This window comes from Choloepus didactylus, chromosome 10, assembly GCF_015220235.1.
Source record: "Choloepus didactylus isolate mChoDid1 chromosome 10, mChoDid1.pri, whole genome shotgun sequence".
In the NCBI taxonomy this organism is placed as follows: Eukaryota; Metazoa; Chordata; class Mammalia; order Pilosa; family Megalonychidae; genus Choloepus; species Choloepus didactylus.
The window spans coordinates 123,558,490-123,577,419 of NC_051316.1; the positions used below are offsets into that span (position 1 = coordinate 123,558,490).

Below are 18,930 nucleotides of genomic sequence, written 5' to 3' on the forward strand. Positions count from 1 at the left end.
CATGACCTGGGCAGCTAATACTTAACCTATCATCTTTGTAAGCCAGTAAAGGGATAATAGTAAATTAACCTTAAAATGTAACTTTAAAATGTGAAACAGGAAGAAGGCAGGAACTGAAAAACTCTTGGTCTCCACAAAAGAGCAAGATGTAAATGTACCCCAGACCTCCCACCATCAAATGTCAATCTAGTTCACTTGCTTCCTGGCTCCCACATGCTATCACTCTTGAGGTTATCTACAAAGCCCCATCCTACAATTCTCTCCTTTCTGCATCACCCCCATGTCACAGAACCCTGTTCCCACATCTATGCTCTCCCACCCTTAGGAGTGTCTTTGTCTTAAACCCTTATAGCTTTCTCAGCCACTTCTTTAAGTGTGTAGCCAACTTCCCTGCAAATGCTGCACCAGTCTGGTGAGAGAGCTAGTCATAATCTCTCTCCACATGACTTCTCATCCTCTGTACCAAACACTGCCACATTGCTCCCACACCAAATGCCAATTAAATCTTTTTTTTTTTTTTTTTTTTTTTGTATAAAAAGAAAAAGGGAAATAGTCTAAAATTCTGTATATCCAACTTTTTATAATCCTCTATCAGGACAGGACCATGAGGAAAGCTTGTCAAGTATACTATCTTCAAAGTAAAATGGAAGCTTGTAAAGTATGTTATCTTCAAGGTAAAATGGTGGCTTGTAAAGTATATTATCTTAAAGGTAAAATAAGAAATAAATCTTTTTATCTCAGGTAGTCAGACCTCCACAACTTAAAGCATCAAAAAGGCTCAGGAATAAAAATCCCCTAAACCTAGCTTCTGAACCCACTAGACTTATAACAAATGGGAATATGGGAACTAAAAGGATCCATGTCCCCTTTTCTATGACAAACCTAGCACAGTGTAAAAGACAGTTGGAAAAATTTTCTGAAAACCCCTCCAAATTGATGAAGAGTTCAAAGTCTAGTCTTATGAGTTTACTTGGGGAAACATTCAAGTTATTGTTTCCTCCTGCTGCACTCCTGAGAAAAAGCAGAAGTTCTGAGCAGAAGCCCAAGGACATGCAGATGAACTGCAAGGGAAAGAGCCCACATGGTATAGGGCTGGGACTGAAGCTGTTCCTAGCACAGACCCTGTCTAGAGCTATCAGACGGGACAATAAAACCTGGAAGCAAAGAATAATATGTAATTACTTGCCTAATAGGTAAAAACAAGTCATGTTAAAAACCTACTTTATAGGACAGTCAGACTCGGGACCTCAAACGCCTATGAATGACCTTATAAATAGTTTATGTGTTTAATATTTGGGACCAGACTGAAGAGGAGGAGAGAGCAAGATGGGACTGGATAAAGCAAGGCTCATAGCTTTAGCTGTAAGCAGTAATCAGCCATCTCAGGGTCACTCGGGGGCAGAAGACACCAAGAACCCATCATCAATGCAGAGAGACAGGGCACTGGAAACCAGAGTTCCCCCAAGGATGAAAGGAGCCCTGAGAACAAAAAGCCAGAATACTGGGCTCGAGAGTGTGTTGAGCCCCCAAGGGGGAGTGAGGCCTCTCCAAAAGCCCTATTGGCTGCCCCTGACCAGGACTAAAGGGGCCCGGGACAAATGGCTCCCTGGATCTCACCAAAGAACATAGAGATCATCGAGCCCTGGTGTCTCTTGACGTGGCAGGTAAGACTGTTAATTTTTAAAATTAATATGGGAGCCACCTATTCTGTCTTAACCCCTCACTCCGGCCCTCTCTCCTCTAAAACCTGTCTTATAGTAGGAGTAGATAAAAATCTCAAGCTCGAGCCTTTACCCCACCTCTCCCTTGCCAAATTGGGAAAAACCTGTACTTTGCTTAATAATTGAACTTTCAAAGAGAATTAGACATCATAAAACGAGCTAAAGAAAATGCAGCTAAAAATGCTTTCCAGCTTAGCTCTCTCCTATCCTAATTCTCATCTCCTCTGCCTTCATTGTGGGACCTTGTTTTTTACAACTTCTAACCAGGTTTATTTGCAGAGCTGTTCCAGCCATGGCAAACCAGGCTACTCCTCTAACAAAAGCACCTTTACCCACCTACTCCACAATGGACTGTAGGGACAGCTCTATACCCGCCCCCCCCACAGCCTGAAGCAGATACTGAAGCACCAATCTGTATCCTTTAGCATCCCTAGAAAAATAAAAGAAAAAGCCTGGAATGTTAGGTTCAGGCTCTGGGCCTTCACCCCACCCCCACCCTTAGGAATTTTGCAATAGAACCACTGCCCCTCACCCCACCCTAGGAACCCTGCAGATCTGCAACAAGCCACTGTCCCCACCTTTAGGAATCTGAATGTTAAAATTTTAAACTTTCCCACTTCCAATCCCCCACTCTCACACTAGCCAATGGAAACTTGCCAACGACTCCCTTTCCCAAAAGTAGCCACTAAAAGACTGCAAACCTAAACCTGCTAGCCTCCCCTTCCCTGGACAAAGAATTTGCCACCAACCGTCCTTTATTAGCCCTACTGTTCCCTTGGTTCGGGGCTGTTGCCATTTTCTTAGACTTCAGCCCACCTGTGCATGGCCGGACGACAAAACTCCTTTTGATCAAGTTTTCATCTCATCTCTTCTCAATTGAAAAACCTAACATTTAGTATGTACTACATATTTTCATTAATTTCAGATTAGTAATTTTTTTTTTACAATGAACAACTGTTTAGTCATAACTATGCTTTAGTAATATCTTTGCTCTTTTCTTTTTCCTATAGCCATATGTCTTTTTTGTTCCAGGCCTTATCTTCTGTCTTGCCATTTTTCCATATTACAAACTCAAGCAATTCTTTACAAAGATTCATATTCACCTGAATCATTGCACATCTGAAATTGTCTATATTTTGTTCTCACTCTTTATTTATAATTTTTATAGATATAGAATTCGAGGTTAACAAGTATTTACCCTCAGCATAATGGTCATTTTATTTTGGTGTCCATTATTGTCAACATGAGGTCTGATTCTTGTTACACTGTGGCATCTCTCTTGAAGCTTTTTACGATTTTCTCTTTATTCTTAGTGTTCTGAAATGTCATCGAGATATGACTGGGGTAGGTGTATTACTATTTTTAAAATTTCTTTTGCTCAGCATTATATGAGCCATTTCAAACTAAAGACATATCTATATTCAGCTTTAGGACGTTTGCTTGTATTAATTACCTGACCACTTTGCCTTTTCCATTTTTTTTTTTTTTCTGTTCCTTCCTTTTGTAACTCCCATAAAGAGGATTTTGGAGCACCTGGGTATATCATCCATGAATATTAAATTTTCTCTTACTTTTGTTTTTTGTATTCCCCCCACCCACCCCCGCATTCTTGGAAAACTCCACAGTTTAATTGTTCAACTCACTAATTTGCTCTTCAGTTGTGTCCGATCTGCTATTTAGCTCATCTCTGGGGTTTTGTTTGGGTTATCATTATTTTTAAAATTTCCATGATCACTAATTGGCCCTGTTTCTTTTAAGTCTGTTCTTATTTTATTCTTATTCCTCCTTTCACTGGAGACTTTCATCAACACAGGCAAGCTTCTGCCCAGGATGATGACATTGTATTTTAAGAACAAACAAAACCAAACAAACAAGGTCCTCTTGCTGGGATTGGGAAACCCACTTATCTCAGCACCATCCACACCTTACTCTGCAGAAATCTGATTTCAGCAACATGAAACATTTTCTTCTTTGCAAGCCTTCTCTGGCATCTCAGATCCCAGCTGCAACATTTAGTCTTGCCTAGTTATTTGATTGCAAGTACTATTTCACCCACCTGACAGTAGCATCTATACAGATCACAGATGTGAGGGATGGAACAGTTTCTCTCGTCTGTTACATTGTGGCTTACAGTATAACTGAGGTTGGGCACGGTCAGCACCCTTAAACGTCTTGTGTTTCACTAACTTAACACATAATGGTGAAAGGCAGAATTTTCTCCTAGTCCCAGAGCACTGGGCATCGGCAACACTTAAACTGCTGATCTGACTAAATCAAAGAAAAAGCAGACCCCACAGAGGTGGTTCTTGGCCTCGGTGAGACAGGGGCAGTGACTGTCCAGCAATGCCCTGAAAGAACAGCACGGGGACAGAGAAGAAGGCGTGCCCCTGAGAAGGAGGAAATCCAATCTAGTCATCTCAGTTGTGGGGCCAGAATTACCTAAGATTTTCTTCTGGTTTCATGAAATAGCCATATACCTTGCTCACATTTTTTGCTGGGATTTCATGAAGATGGAGGCACCAGCCTTGGGGGTGTAAAATGATTGACTGGGCAGAGCCATTTCTAACGTCAGAAGTGCATCTGGAGTTACCTGGGCTCCCATGGGTAGCAGTACCATCCGAGGCCAATGGGCTGGAGAGTGGAACCAGACTTGCTTTCTTTTTCTTTCCAGCTTCCCATTCATCACCAGGCTTCCAGGAAGCAGTGGAGTTAAGTTTGGAAAAGTGTTCTCTAGTAAGCAAGCGTCACTGAAATCTACTATACTGTCACATCCAATCCATCAGCTGCTTTTCCCATCCTTCCAACCTAATCTCTATCACTACTGCCACTATCCTAGATCAAGTCATAATCAGGTTTTGTCTAATACAATAACCTCTTAATCGATCGTCTCACTTCCACGCTTGAGTTCCTCTGATTCAGTCCACACAGAGAAGCAGCCCTGATGACCTTTTAAAAATCCAAATCTGATTATGCTGTTCTCCTGCTTACAAGCCATTGACTGATTCCTATGGTTTTAGCATAAATGCCAAAATCCAAAATAAGGTCCCAAAGCCCTCTGGCATGCTCTCCAGCCTCATCAAATGCCTCCGTCCTTCCACTTGCTGTGCTCCAGCCTTACTGCCTTCCTTCAGTTCCTTGCATGTGTAAAGCTCTTTCCTGCCCCAGGACTTTTGCACATGTTGCTCCCTTGGCCTCAAGTGCTTTTCCTCCTGCTCTCTACCTAGCCACTTCCTCCTTATTCTAATAGCCCAACGTATGTGTCACTTCTTTAAAGAAGCCTTTCCTGACAACTCTCTCTCTTGAACCATTTAAATCAGAGCTCCCTTCCAAGCCCTAATTATACATCAATTGTTTTGTGGTTGTTTTCCCTTTCTTCAACTTGACTTTAAAGTGTTCCATGAGGGTTAAGAAGTGGGTCTAATGGTTTTGCCAACATCCCCAGTCCTTAGCATGACTCCTGACCTGTAAAAGGTGCTCGTGAAATTCTTGTTGAATTAATGAATGTATCAATTGATGCTGGGACATTCTGGGTCAAGAACTAGGATGTGGACAAGAGGTTTGGTGTTCATTACAAAATACCCCTAGTACTATAGGAGGTGATGGAAAATGGCAGACTGGTTCCAGGACACATCTTGAATTCAGCAGGACAGAACAGTTTCCACCCCCAGTGTAACTCGCTCCTTAGAGAACACTAGGGCCGCCTGGTACTTGATCTGTTTGCTTTCAAGATATGCAACATCCTTGAGAGGTCCCGGTAGCTGTCTGTAATAGCTGCAATTGGGGGAGGCAAGCCAATTTTTGGGAGCAAAAATGCCACTTGTGTGGGTTTCCTAGGGTTGCTGTAACAAGTTACCACAGCATGGCTTGAAGAGCAGAAATATATTGGCACACAGTTCTGGAGGCTAGAAGTCTGCAATTAAGGTGTCAGTAGGACCGTGCTCCCTCTGGAGGGTCTAGAGAAGAATCCCTCCTCGCCCCTTCCAGCTTCTATTGGCCCCAGGTGTCCCCTGGCTTGTGGCAGCACTGCTCCAATCTGTCTGTCTTCACATGGCTGTCTTCTGTGTCCGTGCCCAAATTTCCCTCTTCTTACAAGGACACCAGTCATTTGAGATGTGGGGCCCATCCTAAATGCAGTATGACTTCATCTTAACAAGTTCCATGTGCAAAGACCCTATTTCCAAACAAGGTCAGATTCTGAGGTTCCAGGCAGAGAAGGATTTTGCAGGGAGCATTGTTCCACCTACTACATGACTCATGGCTCATCTACTCTTTAAATTATTCCTAAAAATGCCACAGCGTCTCTCCCTGAGTAGGGAATTATGCCTATTTGCATTCCCTGATTCAGTAGGACTATACGCAGCCCTTCTAACACAGCCTAATGGGGAACTCTCTAGAACTCGCCAAGAGATGCACCCTCACATCCACCACTTCTGGGTGGAGTTCCCTCACCCTTCTCATTCCTGCATGTAAAGACACCCCTCTTTCAGCTCTCTTCAGGCCCTATTTCCACATGAGTTACAGTCTTCTTAGGCCAAAATAGAAAAGCAGAAGGCTGGCATCCATCTACCCAGCCCTGCTCTTGGCACGTAGACAAAGAAATGAAAGATATGGATGTGCTCAGGGGCTAACGGTCTCCCGAGGTTGCTCATGAATGACAGAGAGCACAAGAGTGAGAAGAGATAAGCTTAGGGCAGAGTGGTTTGGGGATTAGGGAAAATTATAGCAAAGGTAACTTCCGGGAGTACCTGTGGGCAAGCTGAAGACAGAGGCCATCCAGAATCCTGTGCTTCTGTGTGTCTTAATAATTTCAAGAATTCTTTTATTTTGCCTAAACATACACACACTTACATACACATGCACACAACTCAGAAATATAGCCATTCATTGAGGTTACTTCATCATGACCCTTCAAATACCTTTGTCCAGTGGATGAAGCTTAAAACAAAGGACATGAGCCAGAATACATTTTGTGATAACTTTTTTCTTCTCTTTAGAAAAAAAATATGTACAAAAAATGCTAAGAAGAGCCAACATGATAGAGTCAAGAAAACATTCTGAGATGTACATACAAGGGAGCACCTTCTCTCGAAGGGGTTACACATTAGTTATCACCATGCTAGAAAAATGAGATGCAGTTAAAATTTTAGAAGAATTAAAAGCCACAGAGTGATGCTGTTGCTCTGGGCCATCTGTTGTAGATGCTTTGATACCCTTTCTGTGAAATAATACTGTGCAAACTGTAGAATATTCATTTTCATATAAAGTCCATACAGTATGATATACAAAACTGTTGAGTTGACAGGGGCGGCTGGTGCTGCCTGTTCTTTGGAAGAAAGGCTGCTGTGGTAGCTGCTGCCCAAGGACGTGGTTACAGAAAGCTCTTGAGTTTCTTAGACGGGCAAGGCCATTATCTAAGAAAGAATCATCTAACCCCAAACCCTACCTCCCCGCACCCCATCCAGGAATCTCTGCCAATTGTTTGGAGTCCTAGATGACTTTACTAATTTATCACTATTAACTTAGACTGCAACAACATGCTAAGAGATCGAAACAGAAAGTTCTTTCTCAAAGTAATGTTTCTTTCTGCACAGTTGATTTTGAGATTTACCATTAACCAACCTTGTCCTCCCTGCCACTCAAGAGTTTAACTTTCATTAAAATTCAAAAATCCAGAGGAGGCAGCAAACTATGGTAACAAAAGGTCAAAATGAATTGTTATATTAATTTTATTTCTGTCTATAAAATGGAGAAAAGAAGGTCTGTGTACAAATCTCACAAAACAACATCAACCATGGTTCTTCAATGCACACTTGAACAGGAAGAAAATTTTGTTGGTCTTAAAATTCTGCCATCAATATATTAAAGCTGACAAAAAAAAATTCAGGGCAAGCTACATCACTTCCTCATACAAAAAATGTACAAAACATTAGCTTCTAACTAGATAAACATAATACTTGTCTTCACAGTTTGACATTCAGTAACCGTGTGTCTTGAAGTATCGAATTGGAGGGTGATTAAAAAACATTGTGTGACACATCAGCCTTCTCATGTAACTTCGGTCATGGAAGCAGAATGATTCTGCAGAGCAAACAAAAGCAGAGAAAATCTTAGACTTGGTAGACTAGTGTATACACTTCCTCTTTCCTGAATATCCCATTCTTTCTCTGTCCTGGTGTTTGCCCAAGCAGACCCTCTCTCACACATGCTCATCCAAGGCCCCCCCAAACTGTTACTTCTTTCATTAAATCTTCCCTGATTTTTCAACCAAAATAGGATCCTTTCTTCTCTGAAACTTGTCTTCTATATCATTCTATCTTGTATTATACGTACCCAACTATTTTCCAATATAAGCACTTTATTTTATATAAATCCCCTTATTCTTTATGTTTCTAATTCTCCCTTTATTTGCTTAAATATGCTTTTGTCATGCTGCATTTGATCATCCCAATAATTTAAGTTCTTTTGGGACTCATTCTGCTATTTCCTTATTCTGTTTACTGAATTCTTCTAGGCATGGATTGATGACCTCCTCTAGAGAAAATCTGCATTTGTTTCGGCTGTAATGGAAATCTACAAATCTAGAACCACTTCAAGTTAATTTCCTGGCTTAGTATTGCTTTATCTATAAAGGCTACATAGATTCAACTCCAAACCATGGGAGGGCATGCTGGGCAGTTATGATTTCTTAGAGGAATTTTCTATCTGGAGCTTGTCCAACACTGACAAATTCCCCCGCAGATTTCTCTGGAAGCAGATGGCTTTGTTTTTCTAGTAGAAAGCATAGTCCTTTGGACCCTCTGGCTTTTGGTAGCAATCTCAGTTATTCACCTGCTCCTCCCAAAACTTGTTTTGTCACTCCTGCTCCTCCTGCCCCCCACCTCTTGCAGTCACAAGTCTTTTTGCCCTTAAAACTCAAAGCTCTGCGTTCATGGCATTGGTAAATCTATCAGAGAATCTGTGGCTTTAGTGCCAATTGATTATTCTAGATTTCCTGATTCCTGTTGGTTTGTAGGACACGAGAGATTTACATGACATGCTTGAGCACTCAGCTATGTGTTTTAGAAAGTTAGTATTTTGTATTTTTCAAGGTACTTTTGTTCTGCCATATTTGTGAAAAATGAGGTCATATCTCGTGTTTCCTGCCAACTTGCCAACTTCTGGCATTTCTTGCCATTATGTGAAAAGTAACTTTCCCTTTTATGCTTAATTTTTTAAAAAATGCTTTCGTTTTGTAGTGTGTTTTGGTCAATGCTTTTGTCATTTCCTGTTGATAAGATTCTATTTAAGGGTTAAGTGGTAGAGAGATAGGAATTCAACATCTTAAGACAACTAGGAAGCGGGACTTTGTGCGGATTTCTTTAACTCTCCAAATCATTACTATTTGTCTATAATATCACTAGTTCTTAATCAATGGGGACATTAGAACTTTTTTTTTTAAATATAATTTTTCTCATCCCAGACCTGCTGAATCAGAGTCTCCTGGGATAGTCTTTGGTGGCTTCTTCTTTCTTGGCATTAAGGAAAACAAATGTTTGCTTTTCTCTTCTGGAAGACATAAGGAGCCTCTCTTCCACACTGAGAGTGAGCTAATCCTTTGTCTCTGCTTTATTTTCTTTGTTAACATAAACTGTGTGTGTGGCAGGGACACAACTGCTCAAAACTGAGTTTGAGGTGGGCAGCAGGTGGTAGGATGCGGAGAGCTCTGGAATCACACCTCTCCAAGAATCCACACGGTGGTCTCTCTGGGGTCACAAGGACCCTCCAAGTTCATAATGCTTTGGAAACCCGAGTACTTTTGTTTCGTTTGAATTGTCTGTTAAATATTTACTTTTGGTTTGCTATTTAATATTCACATTTGAGCTGAGGTTTTAAAGAGGGAAGACGGCATTGCTGCCCCAGGGTATGTAAAGGGGAAGAAACATCTTAGGGAGAAGGAAAGGGGACGGCCTGGCAGGCTCCCCATGCACACAGCCTTTTCCTTGCAATGTTCTGAAAAGCGGGATGGATTTCATGCGTGTGGACATGTGCTCTGAAGCGAGGCTCTCTAATGTCCCCAGTGACCTTCTCCCTGGGGAGATGGTTCTACCACAGGAATTACAAAGGAGCAGCTTCTACTGGAAATCAGAGCTGTTGGCATTTTGCAGGGAGCTCTTGCCCCCAGGGGAGAACACAGGGCATATTTATTTTGGAAGATCCAGAGTTCAGTTCAACCAGCATTGCTCCAGCTCTAGCTGTGGCATATTTGCACATTCAAGGAGGAGACCTGTAGATTTCAAAGAGGAATTCCCCTTGAATCCTAAAGGCAAAGCCTTCAGAGTTCGATGGACTGTGTTTTAATTTTGACTGAGTGACCTTGGATCTGTTCTTTAAGTTCTTCGTATTATATTTTCCTCATCTATAAAATGGGATAATAATACCTACTGCAGGATTATCATGAGGATTAAATGAGATGGCTCTCAATAAATGCTAGCTCTCTTTTTTGATTTACAAAGAAACGGACTATCCTCCAACATTATCCATGTGGAAAGCAGGTGACACTAAAAGCGGATGTTCATTTCCTTGAGTGTGTCCCACAGGCGGTGTAGATGGCATCACCTGAGGCAGCTCTGTGTAGCTCCACTTTGACTAGCCCGTGGAAGCCCTGCTCATTGTTTCCCATAAATCTCATTTCCCATAGGGGTTCAGAGAGTGACTTTGGTATGATTTTAGGTTCTTGGTTTGGACTAAAGTTTCTAGTTGAGGTTGTGGCTCTGGCTTGCCTCCATCCATCCGTCCAACATGTATTTCACATCTAGTGAATGCACTGAACTATGGAGAGCAAGAAAGACGTGGTCTACACGGGGCCAGATCCTCAAAGATCTCCAAGTCCTTGGGGGAGGCAGGTATGAGTGGACAATGTTGGCTTTGTTCATGAGGGGTGACCACACGGGGGGCCTGGTGCTCAGGAGAGGCCTCAAGGTGTATCCAAATGAAGTGACCTACATGGCCACAAAGATATACTAGCAGATTTGAGAGAACGTCAACCACCGCCTATAGCGAACAACCAATTCATGTATATATAGATGCTGCATCTTTCCTAGGAATGTGGATAGCAGTCTTCGCAACCCTGTTTTGGCACTTCATTTTTCAAGGTAAGTAGAATCCCACCCCCCCCTCCACCCGTCCCCAACGTGTCCGGGCTTCCTTTGGCCAGGTCAACTCTTAACGATGCCTGAGAGTGGAGAGAAAGAGAATTCTGGAGATGGAGTGTAAATCTTGAGCAGAGCTGAGCAGGAAGATGGGGTGGGGAGGGACATTCTTAGAGCAGGATATTCAGGGCAAAGAAGACAGTGTTCACACAGGCACAGGGATAGAATGGCATGTCTGAGGAACTCAACAAATATTTTTTGTTTCTCAAATTCACCTTTGTCTTCAGTTGCCTTACCTTAACTGACCTCGCTGGGAACGGGACTATAATTCGGTAAGAAAAACTAGGCAGTGCCTTACTGAGACCCATTTCACTATAAGGTGTTATTTCACAAATTCATCATTCAACAGGCTGTATACGAATAAATCAGAAATATGTTTTCAGTACTTTATTTCTAATTAGGTCAAGCTGAAATTTCTACGTTAATACCAGTTAAGGGAAAAATAAAGAAAAAACAAATACTTGGTACTGGGTTGAATGGAGAGCCATAATATTTTTCCTAAGATGGAAACAGCTTCATTGTTGTTTTTTTTCCCCCCCGGTTCATTAATAACATTAGAACATCTTCATTAAAAGTGAAATAGGTTATGGCTTGGTTTACCTGGCACTATCTATAAAAATGGTTTAGTAAGAAAATGCCAAATACAAGCAAGATCTCAAGATAAACAACTTAACACCTTATCAGGGCACAGCCACCTGAAAAAAGCAGCATGCTAATAAAAACGCTGTTTTGTTATTGGCTTCCTCCCTGTCTTGTCTGCTTAACGGACTCCTACTTACTTGCCCCCCTCTCCCACTTGCTAGGTATATGGTCTTGGGTAAGTACTTTAACCTCCCTGTCTTCAGTTTTCTTATATGTGAAATGGGAATTATAGTATCTAGCCAACAGATTTTGCACAAATAAGATTATATTTGTAAAGCACCTGGACACAAGATAAATTCTTATACTATCTTTCGAGGCTCCTTTCAGCTGGAAAGCCATCTTCATGGTTTTCCATCTTCTTAGACAGAAGAGATGCTGTTTCTTCATTTGTCTGCACACAGTACTTTGCAAACCTTTTTTCAGCATGTCTCAGTATAATTACTCATTTATAGCCCTCTTTCCTGCTCATCTGTGAGTTCCTGGAGTCAGTGTTTAGTTATTCTCAGTATCCCTGGCACCAAGCAAAACCCTGGCATGTAATAAGTGCCCAGTAAGTATTTGTTCCATTGAATTTTTAATCACAGTCATCAAAAGAGATGCCAAAGGACATTTAATTAATAACCCTTGGTTAATATGCATCCAGCTTACGTCTATCCTTGGATAGGACACAATTTTTTCTTTCCAAATATTTTCCTAATTACCAAATCAACTTGGTCTCCCACACGATTGCACCAGGTTTACAAGCAAATTACCACGGAAAGGCAAGTTGTTCCGAAGCAGCCGGAGTTGAAGTTAGACGTTACTAAGAACTTCCTGAGGATTCATGATTGCCAACACTCAGAATGAATACAGGGCTGACTGAGGGGATTTGTGAAGCTTCTTTCTCAAGGCTCCTCCCGAGGACCTCTGGTTTGTGGGTTCACGAGGCCCTGCCCTGGTGGGGGACTGGATTGGTGCCTCCTGAGGTTACGGGTTTGAGCCTGTGTATTTAGTTACTGAACCAGCTTTACTGTACCTGTGCACTTAAGGTTTCCAGAGGGCTCTCTATCCTTGGGAAAGCCATTAGGGGCACTCCACGGGGATCCTCGGGTTTGGATTTGGAAGGAGACCCTTGCGTTCCTTTAAAGTTATGGACTACGCACATTCCCTGCAGGATGAAGGAAAAGAGATTTGGGTCAGACTGTGGCTGTCACCGTCTGGCTTCCCCTGGAATACCACCGCGTCGTGCCTGTGCCTTCTTCTCCTGGGGGCGGGTGGGGCCATGGGTGGACCTCTGGCATGGCCCAGGTTGTCCGCTGAGCACTGTCTTAGGAGCCAAGGAAGCACCAGGGGGCCAGTGACCATCGCTCCACCCCATTGAGCCTGTTTCCTCACCTGTAAAATGGGAATAAAGACACCTATCTAAAAGGATTTGTACTGATGTACAAACCCATGACAAGTGTGGACCACCTAATAACAGCTGCCATTTGCTAAGGGCTACTGTCCATCTAGCACCAGGCTGAGGGCACTAGGTCACTTCATTTAACCCACCAACAACCCTACAAGGGAGGTATCATCATCTCCAGCTTAGATAAGGAAGCACCAAGAAGTCAGAGAACTTGCCCAAGCTCACACAGAGCTTTAACCCCAGAGCCCCGGAATCTAACCGCTGTGCTCTTTTGTGTCTTCATACGGGCCAAACACATAACCAGCCCTCAGCCAATGTTCACTAGCCTTTAACCCCTGCCTAAGATGCTCACTCTCAAATTACACTACTAGGAAGTTGATTTTTATTTGTTTTTATTTGTTGGTGATTAAACAACTCGTCAATGGCAGTTTTCTTTCATTGCTACCATTTAAAAATTTTCCCTTTAAATTACTACCCGCTTTTCTTTATTTCCTACTGGGGCTCCTTTCTTGTTTTCGCCTTGTCTCTGCTTGTTTTTCCTGTGTCGAGTTTATTCCGCCTCTTTCTATCCTCACTCTTCCCTTGTTTTCATCTTTGTTCCTATATCCGGTATCACCCTTCAAATTCTGCAGAACATTTACATAGCAAATGCGCTCCACCCAGCTCACCTGCAGCTGCACTCCAGCTGCTCAAGCCTCCTCCCTTCAGGGAAAGGAGAAAGTGGCAAGTGGAGGACCCTGGAGTGGGAGAGACCCAGGTGAGATTCGTGCTGCGTTGGTCCGGCAGCCACCGGGCAGTTATGCACCTCTGAGCCTCACTTTCCTCATCTGTGAGATGAGGACACGGATGCTGTAAGGGTTTGCTCTGGGAGCACAGGCTTTGATCTATTCCCTGATGATTGCTCAGTTAATTTCCTCCCCTTCCTCCACTCTCATTTTCATGGTAAACACAAACAGGTCAAACCTTAGTGAACATATGCAATGAGTGTGCTCCCGTTCTCAGACACTGCTCCTCTCCCTCTTTCTCTGTCTCCTCTCCGAGTCTCTGCTTTGCAATGCCTCCCATCTCTTTTCCATGACATCCATCACTCAAGTCTTCGCACCCGTTCCCCAGCGTGCCACGTGTGAGTGAGTGTGTGTGTGTGTGTGTGTGTGTGTGGTGGGGCATGTGCATGGGCATTTGCAGATGCAGACTGAGACAGGGCAGCCTGTTTCCGTGCCAGAGCAATTCAATAACACATCTGGGCCCCCCATAAAGGTCATTTGTGGAAAATCATAGATGACATCACTTCAGAATTGCTTGCAGGCAAACACAGTCCAATTCATAACTGAGCAGTAGGAAACAGGGCTGCAAACTACCGAGAGAAAACAAGTTTAATGTTAAAGTGGAGTTTGTATGTGAAGCCTCAGCAAACACAAAGGCTTTCCCAGACCTAGATCATCCCACAGGACCCCAGGAAATTGCTCAGGACAGTGGTCACTGCTCTGCTTCCCTGGCTGGGGCTGGCTGGCTCCAGGACTGATGGACAGCAAGACTGTTTGGCTTTTCTTTGGAGCTCAAAGCCTTCGTTTATGCGCCCCGATCTCTCTTCGAAACCCCTCTCTTCTCTTCAAGGCACCTGCATTCTCTCCCTCTTTGAGGAAGCATTCTTAGGGAAATATCCATTATGAGATATCGATACATCAGGATCATCTCAGTTTCTTGCAACTTCACCCAGAGAATTTTCATTTCAGCCCTCTGTCTTTCATTGGGGAAAAAAATACAGGATCTACTCAAAATAACTTTGAGTTAGAACAGAGCTTCTCAATCAGTGTCCTGAATAAGTATGGGCACTTGCTGGGTGTATCTCAACAGGGAGTAGGGGCAGGGGTAAGGGAGGGGTCGGTCATTAACTGTGAAGACCTTCCATGTGCCACGGCCATCTTCAGGGGCTTTGATCCAGAGAGGACAGAACTGGGGGGGTGGGAGATCCTCCCAGAGGGGGACGGCTTCTGGAGAGGCCGTTATTGGGGGATTCATTTCATGCACAACACGTGAGGCTCCGGGTCTGGTGATTCACTTTCAATCCTTCTGAGCCTATTTTAAATCCTTGAAGATAATAAAAAACTGCACTGCAATGGGATACTCAGAGTCACAGAAGGAATGGATTATTGACACATATCACAACATACGTAAGTCTCAAAATAATATGCTGGGTGAAAGATGCTAGATGACAAAGATACATGGTATATGATTCCACTTCTATGAACTCCTAGAAAAGGCAAATGAGTATCTACTGACAGGAAGATCAGTGGTTGATTTGGGGTGAGGGGAGGCGAAAGGTGAGAGGAAGGGTTACCAAGGGGCATGAGGAGACTTTTGGGGATGACAGATATGTCCGTTTTATCAATTAGGGTGATGGTTTCATGAGTATTTCTGTGTGTCAAAATTATCAAATTGTACACTTTTTTGTGCCATTTATGGTATGCCTATGCACCTCAATAAAGCTGTAAAAAATGAAAACAAGACCAATAAAAAAACAAACCTTTTATCTTCCTGTCCAACTCCAATTAAGAAATTTCCTACATGAGCATGTGACCAGACCCCCATCTATTAGAGGAACTAAAACATCATCTGAAATATAAGGATAAGGAGAAAACTATCTCCCAAGCTCTTTTCCAGTTAGGCTAGTCTGTGTGGTCAAGAAGCCACTTGTGTTAGAAATAAGAGGCCCAAGAGGCATATTCAGATAATAACAGACCTTCCCAAAACCACGGTTGTGGCGAGCTGCAGGGCTTTTGTTTTGCTAGTTAAGTCTGTGGCCAGAGCAGAGGTTCTTGGGATTTGGAAGAGAGGTTGCCTGCTTCCACCAGTCATCTTCTTTCTCTCCCCTTCCTCCCAGCAATACTCAGGTTGTTCTACTCTAAATGTATTTGGAACGATTTTTAAAGAATAGAGGTTTGAAGATATGCCAACCTCCATCCCAAACACAGTGGAGCGAGCCGCCCTGCTGGGGCAAGCTTCTCCCTGATCCCAGAAGGAAGACAGCCCGTCCTATTGCTGAAAGAAAAGGCATTCTAGAAATCATTTTGCAACTGAAGGATGACTAATTTCTGGAGAATAACTGCCTGTCATAAGGTTAGAGGAAGAGGGAGATGGGCTTGGAAAGAAGCCTGGGAAACCTAAACTTGCCGACTCACCACAGCCTTAGGTGGCCTTTTAGGGGGCACCGGAGGGCTCGGGGTCGAGAGAAGGCAGCTGACCTACCAGGAACAGGGCCACGGCGGTGCCCAGGGTGAAGCCCGCGACGACGTCCGAGCAGTGGTTGCGGTACTCGGAGACGCGGTTGAGGCCCGTCAGGAAGGCTGTGCAGAGGGCACCCAGACACAGCACCGGCTTGGCCAGGCGGCTGCTCTTTGTCTTGATTGTGCTTGTGATGTACATCTGCAAACAGGACAGAGACCCTGGCACTGGTGCACGCACACACACACAAGTTTCCCTGCCAAAGCAACCGCTCGGACTGGCCATTCTTGAACAAATGCACCCAGCCACCAAGTCAAACTTTGGGTGGGAAACTAGCGTAGTGAGAACAATGAGCAGTGGCCCGAGGACCCCAGAGCTTTGCATTCTAGTGGGCAGGTGGACAGAAGGGTCAGCGAGCTGGGCAATGGCTGCATCATAACGGTCAGATTCAGAATGTGCGGATTTTATTTATTTCTTTATGATTTAAAGAATCATCTGAGGTGCTAGGAAGCCCACGCGAGAGTTCTCAAGTACCAAATAAGTCTTCCTTGAGAAGGAACTTTATGGTGGAGACATAAGCTACTTCTTCACATTTCCAGGCAATGGATTCCAAAAGTGTGGACTGCTTTAGTTGATTGACTGAGTTAGAATTTCCCAGCCAGTTTCTCACCTGAATGGGTTTCCGTTGTGTTGGGAAATGGTTTCCCACAGTCACTGGGGCAGCTATGATCAGCTCCATCCATTCATTTATTCCACTGTGCTTTAAAATATTAAACTTATCTATGTGTGCCATGATTTAAAAAAAAAAGTTGGGAAGACCTGGACTAAGTAATGGATGAGACAGTTTATGACACCTGAAAGGTAGGCTGTTGCTATGACTTCATTGTGAGGAGCTGGGCAAGGCTTTTAAGTGCCATTGGCTAAGTCGTGTGTCCCTGACAGCCTAGAGTTAGGATGCGCCTCTTTCAAATAAGGGAACGCTCAGCAGATCCACTTTGGTAATGGTGACAACTGTCCACGAGAGGGCGTCACTGATCCATTGTTTCTTAACAAATGGGATGGGTTTAGCAACCCTAGAAAATAATACGCTGTTACTTACATTATAATCCATGACCGACAGTTTGTTTGTATGATATGAGCATATATAACTGCAAATAGATACATTTTACAATATTGCAGTGGAAATTATTAATTTCATAGGATGATGTTTCAACTATGGAAGGAATATGACAAGATAGGATTTGCTTTCATTCTATGAATCAGATGCCCTACAAAACTGGTTGGATCAAAGATGCATAAATAAGAGCATATTATTACACGCTCTTGATGATGTGTGGGAAACATTGTTTAAAACTATTATATATATATAATCCCTGATATATATGTAAGTTTAGTATTTTATGCTCCTATATTGTTTTTAATTATATCCTTTATAAATCTTTCCTACAAGATAATAAACTATTATGAGCATGGGCCTATGGTTAGTTACTGTGCCTCACAATATTAACTAGTACTTAGGAAATACTTGTTGAATAATTTCTGAAGGCATTTAACATGCACTGGGGCTCAGAAAATGTTTGTACCATTGGAATCCTGTATCCAATGGGTTTGTCTCATTATGGGCTGTTTGGGGAACATGATTTGAAGTGGATTATACATGAATCCCTAAAAAAATGCATTATAAAGCATCTATTCTGCGTGTGTTGACTATGCTTGCTTCTTTCTTCCCCAAAGAAGTCTGTGGCATCATTTGATGATTACTATGAGTGATAGATTTATTTTCACAATGATGTAAAAATTAATTTCACACAGAAACAACTTGACTCTTGTAAAGAGCTAGAAAAAGGTGCAGCAGTATGTTGCTTCATACAACTTAGTTAATAGACAATTTGTGATAAATCAGTATTCTGAAAATGGAAAAATATGCTGAATGCCTCAGAGGATGTGCTTTGTATAAAAAATACCTGACATGATTCTTTTCTTGTAGAGCAAAAAATCCTAACCAAGCTAGAATTGATCTGCTTTGTCAATTGAGGTTTCTGTACTATTTGTATTCATGTTGTTTCCTTCATGTGGGGGCAAACTGAAATCATTTTATCATGTATTCCTGAAAGAATAGATCTGAGAGGAATTGCTGGAAGACATATTGGATATTTGGTCACTGACAAACTGATCCTATAGATGTGGTTCTGTAAATGGGACACGGAAGTGCTCTCTGCTGCTTTTAAGAGAATATTCAACAAATTCTTTAAACTTTACCTAATAGACTGGACCTTGCGTTCTGCGATTTCTACAGTTACTCTCAGGAGGGGATGGATAGGCTGTGCCAGGGGCTGGGGGGAGAGCATTCTCAGAATTTCTGGAACAATATATAGTTGGAAAAAGGTATTTCTGCAGAATACCTTTCCTCTTTCCTCCCCCCACTTTTCTCCTCCCCCCACTTTTCATTGAGAATCACTGGACGAGAGTGTGAAATAAGTTGAAGTAAGAAAAAGGGATTTTTTGGCCAACAATTGCTCCTCTGAAGTTAAATGCACATGAAATCCAGCCATGGGGACTCTGAGCTGATCCCCACACTTCCACAGTCTGGGTTTTAAGGAACGAGGCCATTTCCAAAGGGAGGCAATTAAAGGGAAAATAGGAGGGCACTACAATTTCATCTTGTATTTTAAGGTGTGGGACACACTGGGTTTTCACTGGAGTGAGAGCAAAAAATGTAAAAGGAGCATCAGACCCCAGGGGTGCGGTCAAAACCTGTGCATTGGGAAGA

At 42.8% G+C, this 18,930-nt stretch overlaps 1 protein-coding gene across 3 annotated transcripts in view; it reads right to left on the reverse strand.

Moving 5' to 3' along the window:
* Positions 1-7,431: 7,431 nt before the first annotated feature.
* Positions 7,432-18,930, reverse strand: part of PLPPR1 (phospholipid phosphatase related 1) — a 325,980-nt gene continuing 314,481 nt past the window's right edge. For all 3 annotated transcript variants that reach the window (XM_037798320.1, XM_037798319.1, XM_037798318.1), the window contains 3 exons: positions 16,185-16,361; positions 12,567-12,698; positions 7,432-7,799 (listed from right to left, as the gene is read on the reverse strand). In XM_037798320.1, coding sequence (XP_037654248.1) covers positions 7,767-7,799; positions 12,567-12,698; positions 16,185-16,361 — 342 coding nt within the window. In that variant the 3' untranslated portion in view covers positions 7,432-7,766. The remainder of the gene's footprint in view (positions 7,800-12,566; positions 12,699-16,184; positions 16,362-18,930) is intronic.